Genomic DNA, 20,193 nt, shown 5'->3' with positions numbered 1-20,193 from the left:
TTAGCATAGCGACGTTACTTAGTACTTAATTTAGCTCCTTTACTACGTAATTTAGTCTGTAAATATAGATTTTACAATCTAGTTACATCACCTATAACATTCTTTGTTGTATGAAGATGCTTTCCGATTAAATTTGTTTCGTTGAAACACTTATTCCACGAAATAAATTCCGTTTCAGTAATCTGTTTGTACAGTAAAAGCTAAAAATAAATTTAAAGCAGGCTAAGAACTATACAATAAATAAGCAAAATGTATTTCAAAATATTTATTCTCCTTTAGCACAGAAGTGTTGCAATGCTTTAGGACATCTTTAACACAAAATACATCATAAAAACAAATGCTGTGATGAGATTGATAAATATATGCGTCAGTTACATCAAAAACGTAAAATTCCCAGAGAAATAACTTTACAACAAACACATGCTGATTAGACTTAGTAGTGATTGTACTGTTGCACAACGGAAGATTCATGCTGCATGTATCTGCCTTTCGGACGATCCCATAACGTGACGTCAGGTCGGATTGCAGCTAGCCAGCAAGTGGCGAGCACCTTCCTTTGAAGCTCACTTCTACATCTGAAATACAAAAGCCGAGAAAGTTAATTTGTGCGGAAGGAAAAGAAAATGTTGTTCATATTTTCTCAATGTTCTATACAGGGCAGTTTCATGTCATTTACGTAGTAGCAGAAATATCTACGTCTACACCTAGTTTAGAAAATAATTTCCAATACAGAAAATAATTTCCAATATAGGAAATAGTACCGAGATAATTCTTCTGTAAACGAAAGCCAGCTTTCTTTTTAAGTCTTGAAATCGTCATATCCTTAAAAAGCTGGCGAAGCTTTCTTTCTTTCTTTAACATGTTCCATGTAAAATATCAACATAAAGTGACAGGCCAGGTTATTCAAGGGAACAAAGTCATTAAAAGTAAATACCAACGTAAGTTTACGAGGAATGCCGTCAATCATTTTGACCTTTCATGCAATATTGTAAGGTGGCGTTATTTTACAACTTACAAACCGCGTTTACATCCAATACGACATAAGTAAGCCCCTTCAATGATAGGAAAGACAGGTTTGTGCTCGTTCATTAAAAACATGTATGTGACTTACATCGTCTAGTACATTTAATTTAGTTCATAATGTCTGCATGTTGGGTGACGGGGGAACAAACAGAGCTGTTAAACTCGTGGTAGAACGGAAGGACACAGGAAGCTCTCACATTCCTTCGGACAATAGGACGGCACAGCCGTTTCCGGTGCTAATCCCGGAACCCGCGCGTGAGCTGGACCACCTGCAAAAAGTGAACACGTGGCCGGCATGCAGGGGTGAGAAAACGGCCTGGTCAGTCAGGAACACATGGCAGCAGGTATTCGCGTACTTTCCTACAGACATGGAAAGAACTTCCAGAAACTTCTATCTGGGTTCTAAACTGCGATTGGTCCCCGTTCAGAAACTAGCGCCTTCCTGAAAGATGATTCGCCACCCAAATTTAAGGAGGAGAAAAGACTTAGCAGCGAAAAGACGAGAGAGGTAAAAAGGGAGTCGTTGCGGGGTCGTGGAGCAGGAGAGTTCTCTTGGAAGTCCACGGCAGTCGACGGACGTCTTCGGCTGTAGTTTTGGTGAAGTTCAATTTTGCTATTATCTCGCTGAGGGGAGAAGTTCTCCGGTTATAGCTTCTGATCATTACGGTGATCTTGCTTATGCACCGGCTTCTAGGAAATTGTATTTACATTGGTGAATCACGTGTTCCACTCCATTCTGCACTGAGGTTTCACACTGCTCACTGAGACAGTAGTTCCTAACGGGGGATGTCAGTCACTCCGCGCCTAATCACAGACGGCTAGTACATTATAGGGCAGAGCCAAACAGTTTAAGGGTCAGTATAAATACAGGGAGAACCTGAGAATTGTAATCATTATTTCTCTCTCTTCTCAGCGATCACAGGCCCTGTAGACGACGCGATGCATCAATGATCTGCTTCCACCGCCTTCTATCTCTCGCAGCCTCTCTCCACCCTGCAGACATTCCTAATGCTGCGATGTCCTCCTCTGTGTCATCTTTCTACCTTTTACACTACTGGCCATTAAAATTGCTACACCCATAAGAAATGCAGATGATAAACGGGTATTCATTGGACAAATGTATTTTACTAGAACTGACATGTGATTACATGTTCACGCAATTTTGGTGCATAGATCCTGAGAAATCAGTACCCAGAACAACCACCTCTGGCCGTAATAACGGCCTTTATACGTCTGGGCATTCAGTCAAACAGAGCTTGAATGGCGTGTACAGGTATAGCTGCCCATTCAGCTTCAACACGATACCACAGTTCATCAAGAGCAGTGACTGGCGTATTGTGACGAGCCAGTTGCTCGGCCACCATTGACCAGACGATTTCAATTGGTGAGAAATCTGGATAGTGTGCTGACCAGGGCAGCAATCTAACATTTCCTGTATCCAGAAAGGCCCGTACAGGCCCTGCAACAAGCGGTCGTGCTTTATCCTGCTGAAATGTAGGGTTTCGCAGGGATCAAATGAAGGGTAGAGACACGGGTCGTAACACATCTGAAATGTAACGTCCACTGTTCAAAGTGGCGTCAATGCGAACAAGAGGTGACCGACACGTGTAACCAATGGCACCCCATTCCATCACGCCGGGTGAGACGCCATATGGCGATAACGAATACACGCTTCCAATGTGCGTTCACTGCGATGTCGCCAAACACGGAGGCGACCATCATGATGCTGTAAACAGAACCTGCATTCATCCGAACAAATGACGTTCTGCCATTCCTGCACCCAGGTTCGTCGTTGAGTACACCATCGCAGTCGCTCCTGTCTGTGATGCAGCGTCAAGGGTAACCGCAGCCATGGTATCCGAGCTGATAGTCCATGCTGCTGCAAACGTCGTCGAACTGTTCGTGCAGATGGTTGTCTTGCAAACGTTCCCATCTGTTGACTCAGGGATCGAGACGTGGCTGCACGATCCGTTACAGCAATGCGGATAAGATGCCTGTCATCTAGACTGCTAGTGATACGAGGTCGTTGGGATCCAGCACGGCGTTCCGTATTACCCTCCTGAACCCACCGATTCCATATTCTGCTAACAGTCATTGGATCTCGACCAACGCGAGCAGCAATGTCGCGATACGATAAACCGCAATCGCGATAGGCTACAATCCGACCTTTATCAAAGTCGGAAACGTGATGGTACGCATTCCTCCTACTTACGTAAGTCATCACAACAGCGTTTCACCAGGCAACGCCGGTCAACTGCTGTTTGTGCATGAGAAATCGGTTGGAAACTTTCCTCATGTCAGCACGTTGTAGGTGTCGCCAACCTTGCTGTGATATGCAAATGATAAGCTATTCAGAGAATTCACATCTTCTTCCAATCAGTTAAATTTCGTGTCTGTAGCACGTCATGTTCGTGGTGTAGCAATTTTAATGACCAGTAGTGTACGAGGTCGGCCCAATGCCCTTGTTGCCTGTAGAGTTCCTTCAAATGCTTTCTTGGCGGTTCTGTTGGTTTCCATTCTGGCCACGTATACAGCCCACTGCAGTCTCCTACTTTTTAATTTCTGGATGATAGTGGGTTGCTTCGTTAACTGATAAATTTCATTGTTCTTTCTAATTCTCCATACGCCATTCTCCAACAAAGGTCCTCAGATTTTTCTCATTACTTTTCTTTTGAAAACGTTCAGTTTTTCTCTATCATTCTTTGTAAGCGTCCAGCTTTCTGAACCGTACAGTACTATGGGGCAGATAGTGTTGTGTATTTTGATCTTTTTGGTGATTGACAAAGCTTTACTTTTGAGTGGGTTGCTTAGTGAGTACAGACTTCTTGATCCCGGTGATATTCTTTCAAATATATATTTATAGGCGATCTGCCTAGGAAATCATCATTTAGTTTCTTTAAATTGTTTTTCTAATGAATAAATGTGTTAAAATCACGGCATTTATCCTTTAGTAGATATTATTTTCCTGTTCCAATTAATCTTATCTCTTGTGAACATTTTAAAACTTATTCGTTAACAGTGGACTGGATTTTGTCGGCTTATCCTGACACTATTGTTTCCACAGGATAAGATTAGGAAACGGGTAGGTTATCACATGACAGTTTACATAATGAATGAGAATGAGTTAATCCTACTGGGGGACGTACAAGTGGCAGGGCGACTTCAGTAACGTTAAAATATCCATTGGGAAAATTGTCACTTGTAAGTAGTGATGGCAAGTCTCTTCCATCAATAGCCAGTAGAAGTGGAGGTTCGTTAGAATATTAGCAGAATTGAGTACACAACTATTTAACGACATGATCCTGTTCGAATATGTTCCCCTGCTCATGCACATACCTGCACGTTTCGAACTATTTTTCTGAAATGCCAATAGCGTAGAAATAAGTAAAACAGACGGTAGAAATGACCTCAACAAACAAGTGAAGCCTCAGTCATATTTCTAGGAGAAGTCTAAGTAGAATGTTTCCCATTTCTAACACCTACGTAGCATGATTTCTAACGATAACACCATTAAGCAGGAAGTACTCAGCAAGACACTGAAAGCATCCATTTTTTTACAGTCTAATCAGGAAACTTCTCTGGGACGATAAAATGTCACGAAAAGCAAAACCGATCATGTACCACATCTATTTCGTGCCAGTGTTTACATAAGATTTAGAAACCTGTACCCTACTAAACAAAGACCTCAGCAGAATTCATGCAACACAAATGAGATTTGTTAGAACCATGACTCAAACAACCAGAAAGGACAAAATCAGGAATGAAGTGAACAGAAAAGTAGCTGGTAATAAGCTTCCTATTTCCAATGTCAGAGAAACGCAGGCTTCAGTGGTATGGGCAAGCAGTGAGAATGAACAGCGAAAGCCCCGCCGTAAAGTATTTCAACGTGAATCGTGGTAAGAACCAAGAAAACTCTGGAGAGAGACTAAGATAAGATGTGGAGGAGAAACGACACAAATGGGAAGATGTCGTGGAACAGAAGGTATATGAAGATAGGAGATGGCGAGCGCTTGTACACCACACCCAAGAAATTGCACTTGAAAAACTATGAATACATCGTGTACTACCTCATTTCGCCCGGCATAGTTCAGCAACTATGTGGCATGAACTTAACACGGGGTGACTTATTGGACTATATGAAATAAAATCGTCAACTTTTGAACGGTTTACGACAGGACGTTCAAACTGTACGGTTGTCCGCGAGGGGTGATGGGAATTAGTATGCGCATGTATGGTTTGGTTTAGGGACGAAGCTCATGGGTTCGTCAACAACCAAAATTTGCGCATATGGGGGACTGAGAATCTGCATTTCGCGATCGGGAATTCCCTTACTCCTCAACGGGCGACTGTGTGGTGCGCAATATCCGGTCACAGAATTATCGCTGCGATATTCCTTGATGGCACAGTGAGTACCGAACGGTACGTAAAGGTTTTGAAAGCCGCGTTATCAAAAGTGACTCCGATTTCGACAAGCTGTGGTTCATGCAAGATCGAGATCAACCCCATCGAAGCAGGAGAATGTGATGTCCTGGAGGAGAACTTTAGGGACCGCATTCTGGCTCTGGGGTACCCAGAACCCACTGGCATGGGCCTCAGTTGGCCGCCATGTTGTTCTAATCTGAGCAGATGCGACTGCTTGTTGTGGGGCTATATTAAAAAGGTGTACAGCAATAACCCCAAAACCATTGCTGAGCTGAAAACACCCAATCTGTAGATCATCGATATTCAGCGAATTCAACGGGTTATGCAGAATTTAGCTATTCGTCTGCGTCACATTATCGCCAATTATGGCAGACATATCAAACTTGTTATTACCTATATCGAAATATCTGTAGTCATTTATATGTTGAATTAAGGGTGTGCACTCCGTAGTTTGTAATGAATTTATTTTTTTCCTACAGTTCAGTAATTGTCACCCCGTATACCACTTGAAGTCCCATGCGGAAATGCTGAGCCATGCCGCCTCTATAGCTCTTCATAGTTGCTGAAGTGTCGCCGGTGCAGAATTTTGTGCACAGAAGGACCCATCTATTATGTCCTGTAAATGTTCGACGGGATTCATGTCTATCGATCTGAGGTGCCATATCATTCGCCCTAACTGTCCACGACGTTCTTCAAACCAACTGGGAACAGTTATGGCTCAGTGATATGACCTATCGTCATTCACAAAAATTTCATAGTCGTTTGGGAACCTTACGTCCGAGGATGGCTGCAAATGGTCTCCAAATAGCCGAACATGGCCATTTACAGTCAATGGTCGGTTTGGTTCAGACAGTTCAAATGGCTCTGAGCACTATGGGACTCAACTTCTGAGGTCAACTTAGAACTACTTAAACCTAACTAACCTAAGGACATCACACACATCCATGTCCGAGGCAGGATTCGAACCTGCGACCATAGCGGTCGCGCGATTCCAGACTGTAGCGCCTAGAACCGCTCGGCCACCCCGGCCGGTAATGGTCGGTTTACTTTGATCAGAGACCATTCCATGAAAACAGTCCACACCATTATGGACCCATCATCAGCTTGCACAGTGCCATGTTGAGCACCTGGGTCCATGGCTGCGTGGGGTCTGCGCCACACACTAACCCTACCATCAGCTCCTACCAGTTGAAATCTGGATGAGTCCAGGCCACAGTTTTCCAGTCTAGGATCCAACCGATATGGCCACGAGCCCAGGAGAGACTGTGCAGGCAATGTGCTGTTAGCAAAGGCACTCGCATCTGTCTCTTGTCATAGCCCATTAACATCACATTTCGCCGCGCTGTACTAACGGACACGTTCGGCGTACGTTCAACTTTGATTTCTGCCGTTATTTCACAGTTTTGCTTGTGTGTGTGTGTGTGTGTGTGTGTGTGTGTATGTGTGTATGTGTCAGCACCGATAACTGCGCAAACGCCGCTGCCTCGGTCGTTAAGTGAATGTCGTCGGCCACTTTTCTGTGGTGACAGGTAATGTCTAAAATTTAGTATTCTCAGCACACTCTTGTCACTGTGGATCTCTGAATATTGAAATTCCTAACGATTCCCGAAATCGAAAGTCCCATGGTTCTACATCCAGTCAACATTCCACATTCAGAGTGTTAATTCCCGTCGCATGGCGATATTCACGTCGGAAACCTTTGCGCACGACTCACCTGAACACAAATGACAGCTCCGCCAATGCACTGCCTGTGTACTTGATACTACCGCCATCTGTATACGTGCTTGTCGGTATCCCATGACGTTTGTCACTTCAGTGTCAATATGTTGGGATTACGTGGGAACAAAACGCACCGTCTACGAGATTCAATCCAGTGACCTCGGGTTTACTCTCTAGTCTGCCAACTCTTAATACTAGCGACTACAAGGAATATAAACACGCCTTAGTTGTTCACAGTTTATTATCTCAAAAACAAGACCGCGTCTTCCTGTTTACATACACTCAGTCGCAAAAATATTCGGACAGCACGTAATGGCGCATAATTTTGCAGTTTGCCGCATGAACAAATATAGAAATTGCACTTCGTAATGTATTTGGGACTCTGGGTACGATGTCGCAACGTGAAACATGCATCGCCGGCCGCGGTAGCCAAGCGGTTCTAGGTGCTTCAGTCCGGAACCGCGCGACTGCTACGGTTGCAGGTTTGAATCCGGCCTCGGGCATGGATGTGTGTGATGTCCTTAGGTTAGTTAGGTTTAAGTAGCTTTAAGTTCTAGGGGACTGATGACCTCAGATGTTGAAAAAACACGCGTCAAATACGAAGAATTGTTGTTGGACATATGTCTGTTACGTAATATTTCCCGAAAACGGCATGGGAAGGTGCAACAAAAGTATTCGAACAAAGAAGGACAACGTGAGAGAATAGTTCATTCAGAGACGCACAGAGGGTGAAGCGACTGCAGTGTGTCCGACATTTCCGCGAGACGATAGCGACGATTAGTAAACACGTATCGCGGACCTGTGCAGGTCGACGATGGGACGCAGAGGGGAGTGTTCTACGTTCGAACAAAGGCAACTTGTCGTTTATCATCACGCGAAGGGGAAAACCTGCAGGGAAATTTCCGCAATAGTGAACATGAAGGAAAGTACAGTTCACGACATTACTAAACGGTTCGAGAAAGAAGACCGATTGGAATTCCGTTGCAGTAAAGAACGGCCACGGACATTTTCGCAGAGAGATGAACGTGTGATTGTGCGAAAGGTACAACAGAATTCGAAAATATCTGCCACACGAATTGCAAGTGAGGTGGAGGGAGACCTTGGTATAAAAGTTGATCCCGAAACCGTGTGGAGAGTACGACGACGATCGCAGTACCATGGTCGAGTGGCACGACGAAAGCCATTCATAAATACAGTGAACCAGAAGAAAACTTATGCAGTTTGCGAGGGAATACGCCGAATACGATCAGGCTTGCTGGAATCGGGTGATATTTTGCGACGAATGTAAATTTACATTATGGCAAAGCGACGGAAAGGCAAACGTGTGGCGAAAGACCAATGAAGAGCTGAATCCCAGGAACCTCAAACCAACAGTAAAGTTTGGAGGTGGGAGCATCATGGTGCGGGGATGCATGTCCGGCAATGGTGTGGGTGAGTTAGTGTTCATTAGTGATACGATGAACAAGGAAGCGTATTTGAATATACTGGGAGGACGTTTGAAGCAGAGTGCACGACATCTAGGTTTGCGAACAACTTTCATTTTTATCGGGATAATGATCCGAAGCATACCGCGCATATTCTACAAATGTGGCTGCTCTTCAATTGTCTGAAAGTATTGCACCCCCCTCCCCAATCACCAGACCTGAACCAGAATGGGCAAATATAGGCCAATATTTCACGAAAAAACTCGCGGAAAATATGCCTAGTAGATTGGAGGAGGTATTGAAAATGAAAGGTGGACCCACAAGGTATTGACATTTTCGTCGTACAACTTATGAACATTTATTGGACAGTGTCCGAATACTTTTGTAGCAGCAAGGGTGTGCAGGATGTTCCATTTTTGTTAATTTTTCTGTTATTTATGTTTTGGAAACGAAATAATACAATAATTCTTTTGTAATTAATGTTGTTATGCATATATATATATATATATATATATATATATATATATATATATATATATATATATATAATAAATGTGTTTGGTTTTCATAGTGTTTCTCGAGTACTCATTGTGAAACTTCCCACTGTCCGAATACTTTTGCGACCGAGTGTATGCCGAAGTCCTAGTCGTGCCCAAGGCTGTCAGTATGAAAAATTGCTGAGCAAAGTTCGTACAGTTCCTTGTCAGTATTTTACCCCTGCTACCCAGAGAATTTTGAAGATTGTACTTGTGCCAACTAAGTGAGCAAGTTAAGTGAGGCTGAGCAGCTCACCGCGCCCGCAGCGCTGGGCGCACAGCAGCAGCTGGAGGCTGTTGTAGGTCTGGTTGTCTGTGCCGCAGACGGGGTCGTACTGCAGCGTGGCAGGACAGGGGCAGCCGCCCACCGCGGCCTCCTCGTCCGTGCTGGGCAGCGGGGGCGGCGGGGGCGGCTTCGACGAGGGCTCCGACGTCGTCTCCTGAGGCCGGTTCGCGAACACACCCAGCAGCAGCGGTCGCGCCGCCGCCTCGGCATGCAGGGTGGCTGCGGACAGAGTACTCTGCTCACTACCACTACGTACAGCCAATACTGAGAATACTCCCTGTCTTACACTTGTAGGAATTCATCAGCCACCTGCCGGAGGGGCAGCCGGGCTCTAACGAGCTCAGTTCCGTCCTGACGAAACTCTAAATTTGAACTTAATCTTCGCCTTCTACAAGCTTTCGGAAGAGTCCGTCGCGACCTGGTAATGGCCGAGGTGCACTCGAAATGTAACTACTTTATGTAGCCGCAAATTCGAGGAAATTTTCTTTGCTTACATCAGCGTAAGACCATCTATTCGTACACATCTTCCACTGTTCCAAAAGGTGCCAATTTAAAATTCAGCCTGCCGTGCAAAGTGGAGAACAGTATGTTATGGACTAACCACACAGCTCTCGATTCCATTCCTCGTTGTCGCCTAGGAATCTGTTAAATTTCTTAAATATTTGAAATGTTCAAAATGCAACCGTATGGACAACTAAATTTGAAATATGAATGTAAAATGACTCATTTCCATATCATTACGTTTTATCGTGAAAAATGATCTGTGGGCCAGCCAGCCGGCCGACATTAAAATTTCCTGTCGATCTACTACGTCCATCTTAATCAGAGTTGCTAAAACTGGATATTTCGCGCAATGGGCACCCGTACAGTACGCTGGCAGCGAACGTCCTGAGTACCAGGTGCACCGGTATGAAATGAGCGTTAAGATATAAATGTGTCGATAGGGAACATTTGTTGTGAACGAGCCTTATTTTCTTTTGTTTGGTTGGTATGACATCTGTCAAAGATATTTAGTATACATCAAGTCATGGAACAAACATATGTTTTCATCCTGTTAATGTCTAATTTTGTACCAGAAAGTGATAATTTGTGGAAAGCATTAATTTTTGTTTCCATTTGAAAAAAAGTGCTGCAGACTCGCATCGAATGCTTGTCGAGGCATATGGTGATCATGCTCCATCAGTAGCAACATGCGAAAGATGGTTTCAACGGTTCAGAAATAATGATTTTGATGTAAGAAATGAGCGTGGAAGACCACCAAAAAAGTTCGAAGACGCCGAATTGCAAGCAATATTGGATAAAGATGATACTTTGAGTCAGAAGCAAATAGCAGCAATGCTGAATGTTGCACAATGAACAATTTCCGACAGTTTGAAAGCTATGGGAAAGATCCAAAAGTGTGGAAAATGGGTGCCACATGAACTGAATGAAAGAGATGAAAAATCGAAAAACCATTTGTCAAATTTTGCTTCAAAGACATGAAAGAAAATCAATTTTGGATCGAATTGTTACTGGCGATGAAAAATGGATTTATTTTAAGAATCCTAAACGGGAAAAATCATGGATTAATCCGGGACAACCATCAATATCGTATGCAAAACCAGATCGATTCGACAAGAAGACAATGCTCTGTGTTTGGTGCGATCAGAAAAGTGAGGTGTATCATGAGCTTCTAAAACCGGGTGAAACTGAATACTAATCGCTACAGACAACAAATTATCAATTTGAACTATGCATTGACTGAAAAAAAGATCAGAATGGGCCAGAAGACATGGCAAAGTAATTTTTTTACACGACAATGCACCCGCATGCAAAGCAAAACTGGTTCAGGATACAATCAAAACACTTGGCTGGGAGCTGCTACCCCACCCGTCGTATTCACCAGACTTGGCTCCATCCGACTACCATTTGTTTTCATCAAGGGGACACGCATTGACTGAGGAACACTTCGATTCCTACGAAGAAGTCGAAAATTGGGTGTCTGATTTGCTTGCTTCAAAAGACGAACATTTCTATTGGCGTGGTTTCCACAAATTGCCAGAAAGGTGGTCAAAATGTATAGAAAGCAATGGTCAGTACTTTGAATAAAATGTTTTTACTTTTTAATTCAAAATTAGTGTTTCATTTTCACAAAAAAACGCTCATTTCATACCGGTACACCTGGTACTTGCTTGTCATCAGTCTTGCCGCTGTCACAGCTGGTACTACGAATGCGGAATCAGCTGGAAAGATACGTTCTAGTGCAAATAGCGTCCGCCAAGAATCCCAGTGGAAAGGGCGGTGGCTTTTCGTGCCAATGTGAGAAGGTGCTAAATGTTTAACATATCGATATTGTTACAGTGACAAAAATTAACGTTGAGCGATACTGAAAATTGAAAGACTGACTTGTACCAGGGGGGTTACAATTAAACTGCAGCTACTCACAGATCAAGTGTGAGCTGTGACCACCGTATCGCACCTAAACTTTGTGGACATTACAATGCTTTAATGCAGAACCAATTTAAGCTGAACTAATTCCAATTTTGTACACCAAGTGCATATCTGGCATACAGCGTCTCGTCGATGTCTAATGCTCATATTGAACGAACTATGTAAGTGGCAGTTAATAACATCAGCATTATCCCTTTCCCACTTGTTTGACCGTTTCTACCAACGTCCCATTGCTATTCCATTCCCAGCACCACATTTGCACACTGTGGCCGAAATTGCAACTTTTTTCCAGCGTAAATCTGTTCGGCATTAACGCATGAGTATATCAACTTTCGCTGCCATACGATAACAATAGTTCACACTAGACCTCTGTGAGTAGCTGCACCTCAGTTATGACGAGCCAGTGTAACAGTATTCAGGACGGTGAGCGTTTGTAACTAATTGCAAGGTTAACAGAATTCGTTCCCAATCAGAAGCTCTTAATTCAGTAAACTTGATACAGACTATTAATATTTTTGAAGTTACACTGCTATCTTATTTAACTGACAGTTATTTCTAGAAATTTGAAGCTACAAAGTGAGGGCGAGGTTTGAAACTGCTCGGGAACATCGACCACACTCTATTGGGCCATTTTTGAAGGAATGGTTCGACACAGACAGTGAATCTCCATGTCCTCTAAGTAAACCACAATTTAAAACTGTCTCGTCACGCAACTGCACACCGTTGCGAAGATCTTGGTGCAGTTGTTCAACGACAACTAACGTTGAGAGAGCCTCATTTCACTGCATATTCTCTGTGCCTTGATGAAAATACCGGCGTTACTGATACAACACAATTGGGTGCTTTCGACCGAGCAGTGGGTACAGATCTGAACATTAAAAAAAGGACACCATGGGACATGTACTGGGGAAGATATTTCGTGCAGTTTAACATGTTCTTGAGAATACGAATCTGCTTTGGAATAATCTAGTTTCCGTCGCCACTGATGACTCCCTAAATATGGCCAGCGGTGATGGATTTATGGGTCTTCTAAAAACTAAATAGGACCCAGGACAGAAATTTCACTTAGTGTGTAGTGTATTATCAAGTGTGTGGAATTTGACAAGCCTGTAATGTTAGGTCTGTAAATTTGAACGGTTGACAGGACAATCTGAGTTAATGGATTAGCTGGAATCTGATTTCAATGGTATTCCATGTTTCTGGCAGGTAAGGTGGCTAAAAAATAGTAAAATCTTTGAACTTTTCCTTTTTGCTTGATCAGGTAAATCTTTATGGATATGAAAGGAAGGTCCGTTCCTGAGCTTTCTGGTCCTCAATGAGTGTGCTACCATTTCTACTGAAATAACGAGTCATTTGAGTAGTTTCAATGACTCTTTGCAGGGAAATAATGAATTAGTTGTATATTTTTTAAATTCGTGCAATGCAAATTAAGCTGGAGATCTGGAAAAGTTAGTTCCAAGACAGATGTGTCATTTCTTTTTCCGACTGTGACGAAATTGGCACGTAACATTAATAATGACCGTCTCGAGTCATTCCTTCAGTCTATCGGTATCTTCGATGCAGCATTCGCGGAAAGACTCGCGAATTTCAGATCACTTGAGCCAGATTTTGATATCTTCATGTCACCATGTTCGGTTGACGTCAGAACTGTCCTGCAGATGTGCAGTTAGAACTAATACACCTGTCATGTGACTTATTGAGGACAATCTTTGAACAGTGAGCAACATTCACTCTGGCTCTTACCTTCCACGGGTTAGGTTTCCTGTACTGCACGCAAAAGTGGCAGTTACAGCGTGCATTTTTTGGTGCTGCATATTTATGCAAACATTTTTCTCAGCCTTTAAGCTTTGCAAATCGAAACGCTGAACGCTAACGACAGAGCCATCTGAGCGCAGTTCTTGGACATGAAAAAGTGAAAAAATTGAAAAAGAAATGATTGTCGGAAGGACAGACTCACCATGTAGGACGTCGAAACAGTCTTCGATGAAATTAGAAGCAATGGTAGTAAAATTAGGAGTGCAACGGGAATTGCACTGTTAAATGCAGAAGAGAGAGGAAACAGGTGAAATGGGTAATTTGAAGGCCTCTATGAAGGTGACGATTTGTCTGATGCGATAGGAGAAATAGGAGTATTTATCAGAGATAGCGGATCCAGTATTAAAATTTCAGAGACCTTTGGAGGACTTAAGATCAAATAAAGCAGAAGGGATAGAACAAAACGACTTTTCACGATCGCGTGTAGAATGTGTGAGTCTGGTGATATACCATCTGACTTTCGGAAAAAATGTCATTCACAAAATTCCGAAGACTGCAAGAGCTGACAAGTGCAAGAACTATCGCGCTAGCAGCTTAACAGCTCATGCATCGAAGTTATTCTTGTAAGCAACACACATAATGGAAAACGAAATTGAGGGCGTTAGATGACGATCGGTTTGGCTTTAGGAAAGGTAAAGGAACGAGAGAGCCAATTCTGACGTTGTGGTTTATAATGGAAGCAAGACTAAAGAAAAATCAAGACACGTTCACGTTCATAGGATTTGTCGACCTGAAAAAAGAGTTCGACAGTATAAAATGGTGGAAGATGTTCGAAATTCTGAGAAAAATAGGGGTAAACTATTGGGAGAGACGGTTAATATACAGTTTGTACAAGAGCCAAGAGGGAATAGTAAAAGTGGACGACCAAGAACGAAGTGCCCGAATTAAAAACCGTCTAAGAAAAGGATCTAGTCTTTCCTCCTACCGTTCAATCTGTACGTCGAAGACGCAATGATGGAAATAAAAGATTCATGAGTGGAATTAAAATTGAAGGTGAAAGGATATCAATGATACGATTCGCTGATGACACTGCTATCCTGAGTGAAAGTGAAGAAGAATTACATGATCTGCTGAATGGAATGGACAGTGTAGTGAGTACAGAATATGCATTGAGAGTAAATAGAAGCAAGACTAAAGTAATGAGAAGTAGCAGAAATGGGAACAGCGAGAAACTGAACATCTGGATTGATGGTCACGAAGTAGATGAAGTAAAGGAATTCTGCTACCTAGGCAGGAAAATGACAAATGACGGACGGAATAAAGAGGACATCAAAAGCAGGCTAGGAATGGCAAAAAGGCATACCTGGCCATGAGAAGTATCAAACATAGGCCTTTATTTAAGGAAGAAATTTCTGAGGATGTGCGTCTGGAGCGCAGCATTGTATGTAGTTAAACTGACTCTGTGGAAACCGAATCAGGATAGAATCTAAGCATTTGAGATGTGGTGCTGCAAACTAATGTTTAAAATTAGATGGACTGATAAGGTAAGGAATGAAGAGGTTCTGCGCAGAAGCGGAAATTAAAGGGATGTGTGGAAAACACTAAAAAGGAGATGGTAGAGTACGCTAGGGACATATGTTAAGGCATCAGGGAGTAACCTTCATGGTGCTAGAGGGAACTGTAGAAGGTAAAAACTGTAGAGGAAGAGAGATTGGAGTATTAAAATTTCTGTCCAGTAAATAATTGAGGACGTAGGTTACAAATGCTGTTCAGATGAAGAGGTCGGCGCAGGAGAAGAATTCGTGGCGGGCCACATCAAACCAGGCAGTCAGAAGACTGATGACAAAAAATAAGGGTTGAAGCGGAAATATTCCACGATGTCCCACAACAAATCTCGCATTTGTTCCCCAGAAACTATCCGAGAACAAATATATTGCATTACTTATTAATGCCCCTCGTAATGTACATAATTGAAAAGTAACAATGTCTACATATTTATATGTAACGTAAATACATTGCTCATAATAGAACAGTATTAGTTTTCACCAGTCACCAATGAATCGCCATCGCGTCCTGCTGTGACAACTTTCAAGTCCTGCCCAATTAATCTGGGAAAGCTCTTTCGCTTCGTCGAGCTACCCTGTGACCTAAGCTTGCTGGTAAGCTGCCAGCGTTTACGTCAGCGCTGCCCGGCTGCATTTGACCACGTCTGCTATTAACAGATCTCGTCAGAAACTGAAGTATGGTCCGTTTTATCTGAATGAAAAGTCTTAGAAAATTTTCAGTTTCTGTGGCTGTTTATCAAATTCAAATGTCTACACAGGTGAATGAATAGTATAGTATTCCTCGTATTCAATAAAAATTTTATCTACAGGACTAATTAAGCAACTAGGGCGTTTTGATACAGGAAACAAGATTACTAAACCGCAATACAAGCTCTCAAAAACAGGGTCACCTTGTTAAACAACTAGTTAACAGTTGGAATAAAGCTACTCGCAGCAATTAGTCGTATTTTTTTGTATTTGTGATTGAAGTTACCTGGAGAAGGTAACAAATATTTGGTAAATATCGTGTAGTGGATAAAATGACAAATATCATACAGACCTGTTAACATAAATCCAGAGCCGTACGTACGGCATGAAACTCGTTTCCTTCTTACTTGACGTTGCTTAGAAGTACGCACTAAACTTAATTCTACTCCTCCGTATCATCAAAACACTGAAATTTCATCGGGAAGTTCACTTCAAATATTAAGAAATATTTTGTTATTTACTGAATTGCTTTCAAACTCTTTCTATTAAAGTTAAATTTAAATCTTTTTCTTGTTAAGGAACCACCTACCTTACTAAATGGCTAGATCTCCATTATTACTCTGCAATTCACAGTTAAGTTCTTGGCAATTTTCAGTTACTTCTCTACCGTTTAGCTCTCCGACAGTGCGCTGGAGAAACGAACAGCCGCGCGGGATTAGCCGAGCTGTCTTGGGCGCTGCAGTCATGGACGATGCTGCTGGTCCTCCCTCGGGCATGGGAGTGTGTGTACTTAGGACAATTTAGCGTAAGTAGTGTGTAAGCTTTGGGACTGATGACCTTAACAGTTAAGTCTCATAAGATTTCACACACATTTGAAGAAACGAACACAAAGCTTTCCGTGCGAGCTCCGATTTGCTCATTCTATTATGACGATCATTTCTCCCTATGTTGGGGGCTCCGACAAAATATGTTCACTGTGGGTAGAAAGTTCATTGAAATTTCATGAGAAGATCCTGCCGCAACGAAAACTTTGTTCTAATTATTGGGACCCCAATTCGCGTATCATCCGTGGCACTCACCTGTTTCACGATAATACGGAACGCTTTGTTCTTTTTTGAACTTTTACGATGTACTCCGTCAACCCGATAAGGTCTGGATCTCTCACCGCACAGCAATACTACTGAAGAGGGCGGAAAGGCGTAGTCTAAGCAGTCTTTAGTAGACCCATTGCTTTTTCTACATTTTCTGTCGATCGCAGGCTTTGGTCTGCTTTCTTCACAACATTGTCTATGTGATAGTTCCAGTTTAGCCGGCCGGGTGGTCGAGCGGTTCTAGGCGCTACAGTCTGGAACCGCGCGACCGCAACAGTCGCAGGTTCGAATCCTGCCTTGGGCATGGATGTCTGCGATGTCCTTAGGCTAGTTAGGTTTAAGTAGTTCTAAGTTCTAGGAAACTGATGACCACAGCAGTTAAGTCCCATAGCGCTCAGAGCCATTTGAACCAAAGTTCCAGTTTCAATTATTCGTAATTGCAATAGTTCAGTACACATTCAGTCAAAAAACGACGCACCACAACGGAATTATCCAAATGGGATGGAACTCGGTAGATGTGACGTACGAAACAAACAAATTGTTACAATTTCAGAAAAATTAGATGAGTTATTTAAGAGAGAACGCTTCACTGAGTCAATAACTCACTGGTCCAACTATGGCCTTTAGGGAAGCAGTTATTCGGCTTGGCATAGATTGATAGAGTCGTTTAATATTCTCCTGGGAGATAGAGCAAAATTCTGTCCAATTAGCGCCTTAGATCGTCAAAAACCTGAGATGGTTGGAGAACTCCGTCCACAATGCTCCAAACGTTTGGAGTTGATAAACATAGTGTTCTTACTGGCCAAACTAGGGTTTTTTTTGGTGGGGTTTAAGGGCGCTCAACTACTGAGGTCATTAGCGCCCAGTCACAGTTGTTAGAGCACATGGAATCTAGTAAAACTCAAGGGGAGGGGGGACACCAGGAAGTCCTGACAAAGATGCAGATAAAATAAGTAAAAAGTTAGATGTCTTTGGACAAGCCAGTCAATGTTATAAAACGCAGAACACGAGCAGCTGCTCGAGCGTCATCAGCTAAAATATCCGGTAAAGTAGATGGCAGGGACAGGACAACACGAGATTGACTAAAGCGGGGACACGACAATAAAACATGGCGCACTGCTAATGCTTGACCACAAGGGCACTGCGGGGCTGGGTCACCGGAGAGCAGGTAGCGGTGGCTAAACCGGCTATGCCCAATCCGCAACCTGGTCAGTAGTACCTCTTCTCGCCGAGATGGTCGGGAGGAGGTTGTCCAAGCAGTTGGGAGCGATTTTACTGCCCGGAGCTTGTTTCCTTGGAGAGATGACCAAGCATCCCACCACAACGACACAAGCCTCTTACAAACAACCCCACGAACGTCAGATGACGGGACACAATGGGAGGCTGGGCGAGGCAGGAGGACTGCAGCCTTGGCTGCAGCATCTGCAGCCTCATTCCCAGGCACTCCTACATGTCCGGGAACCCACAGAAAGCTGACAGGAGAACCATTATCAGCGAAAGAATGGAGGGACTGCTGGATCCGTTGCACCAAGGGATGGACCGGATAGGGAGCTCCAAGGCTCTGAAGAGCACTGAGGGAATCAGAGCAGAGTACATACGATGAATGGCGGTGGCGGCAGGCATACAGAACAGCCTGATGGAGAGCAAAAAGCTCGGCCGTAAAGCTGGAACATTGGTCGAGGAGCCGGTATTTAAAAGTGGCGGCCCCTACGACAAAGGCACAGCCGACACTATCGTCAGTTTTGGAGCCATCGGTGTAAATAAAGGTGTGACCGGCAAGTCGAGCACGAAGTTCGACAAACCGTGAGCAATACACTGCAGCCGGAGTACACTTCTTTGGGAGTGAGCTGAGGTCGAGATAAATATGAACCAGAGCCTGGAGCCAAGGTGGTGTCGGGCTCTCACCCTCTCTGAAGGTGGTAGGGAGGGCAAAATCCAATTGTCGAAGCAGGCGACGGAAGCAGACTCCAGGGGGCAGCAGGGCAGACACATACAACCCATACTGACGGTCGAGAGAATCGGCGAAGAAGGACTGATAAGAGGGGTGGTCGGGCATTGACAACAGCCAGCAGGCATACCGACACAGCAGTACGTCGCGCCGGTAGGTCACTGGTAATTCGGCAGCTTCAGCATAAAGACTCTTGACAGGACTAGTGTAGAAGGCTCCCGTCGCAAGACGTAACCCCCAATGGTGGATGGAGTTGAGACGGCATAAGAGGGATGGCCGAGCAGACGAGTAGACGAAGCTCCCATAATCCAGCTTCGATCGGACTATGGACCGATACAAGCGAAGCAAGACACTGCGATCCGCTCCCCAAGATGAACCATTAAGAACTCTGAGGACATTAAGGGAACGTGTACAACGGGCTGCCAAATAAGAGACATGCGGAGACCAACACAGTTTCCTGTCCAGTGTGAGCCCTAGAAACTTAGTTGTTTCCACGAATGGGAGAACAACGGGACCGAGATGTAAGGATGGCTGAAGGAACGCTTTATATCGCCAAAAGTTGATACAAACCGTCTTCTCTTCAGAGAACCGGAAGCCATTTGCCACTCTCCATGAGTATAGGCTGTCTAGACAACGCTGAAGGCAGCGCTCCAGGAGGCATGTTCTCTGGGCACTGCAGTAGATCGCGAAGTCATCGACAAAGAGAGAGCCTGAGACATTAGGAGGAATGCAATCCATAATTGGATTGATCGCGATGGAAAAAAGGGCTACGCTCAAGACGGAGCCCTGAGGCACTCCGTTCTCCGGGAGGGAGACGTCGGACAAGGCGGAACCCACACGTACCCTAAACTTTCGTTCTGTTAAAAAGGAATCAATAAAAAGGGGCAGGCGACCGCGTAGGCCCCGCCTGTGCATAGTGCGGAGGATACCTCCTCTCCAACAGGTATCATAAGCCTTCTCCAAATAGAAGAACACGGCTACCGTTTGGCGCCTTCGCAAAAAGTTGTTCATGATGAATGTCGACAAGGTAACAAGGTGGTCAACAGCGGAGCGGCGGCGACGAAAGCCGCATTGGACATTGGTAAGGAGCCGTCGAGATTCAAGAATCCAGACTAACCGAGCATTAACTATGCGCTCCATCACCTTACAGACACAGCTTGTAAGAGAAATGGGGTGGTAACTAGAAGGAAGGTGTCCATCCTTCCCGGGTTTGAGTATAGGAACAACGACAGCGTCACGCCAACGCATGGGGACCTGACCTTTGGTCCAGACACGATTGTAGGTACGAAGAAGGAAGCTTGAAACCT

The 20,193-nt window shown here is 43.9% G+C and overlaps 1 protein-coding gene across 1 annotated transcript in view; it reads right to left on the bottom strand.

Annotated features, from left to right (window-relative positions):
- Positions 1–303: 303 nt before the first annotated feature.
- LOC126457274 (uncharacterized) overlaps positions 304–20,193 on the bottom strand; it is a 36,900-nt gene continuing 17,010 nt past the window's right edge. Inside the window, exons 2-3 of the mRNA XM_050093441.1 lie at positions 9,381–9,629; positions 304–575 (exon numbers count right to left, since the gene is read on the bottom strand). Of these exons, the coding sequence (XP_049949398.1) occupies positions 529–575; positions 9,381–9,629 (296 nt within the window). The 3' untranslated portion in view covers positions 304–528. The remainder of the gene's footprint in view (positions 576–9,380; positions 9,630–20,193) is intronic.

Source organism: Schistocerca serialis, chromosome 1, assembly GCF_023864345.2.
Source record: "Schistocerca serialis cubense isolate TAMUIC-IGC-003099 chromosome 1, iqSchSeri2.2, whole genome shotgun sequence".
NCBI classification, from domain to species: domain Eukaryota; kingdom Metazoa; phylum Arthropoda; class Insecta; order Orthoptera; family Acrididae; genus Schistocerca; species Schistocerca serialis.
Note: the sequence above shows the minus strand (reverse complement) of the source record. Positions and strands in the feature narration are given on the sequence as shown.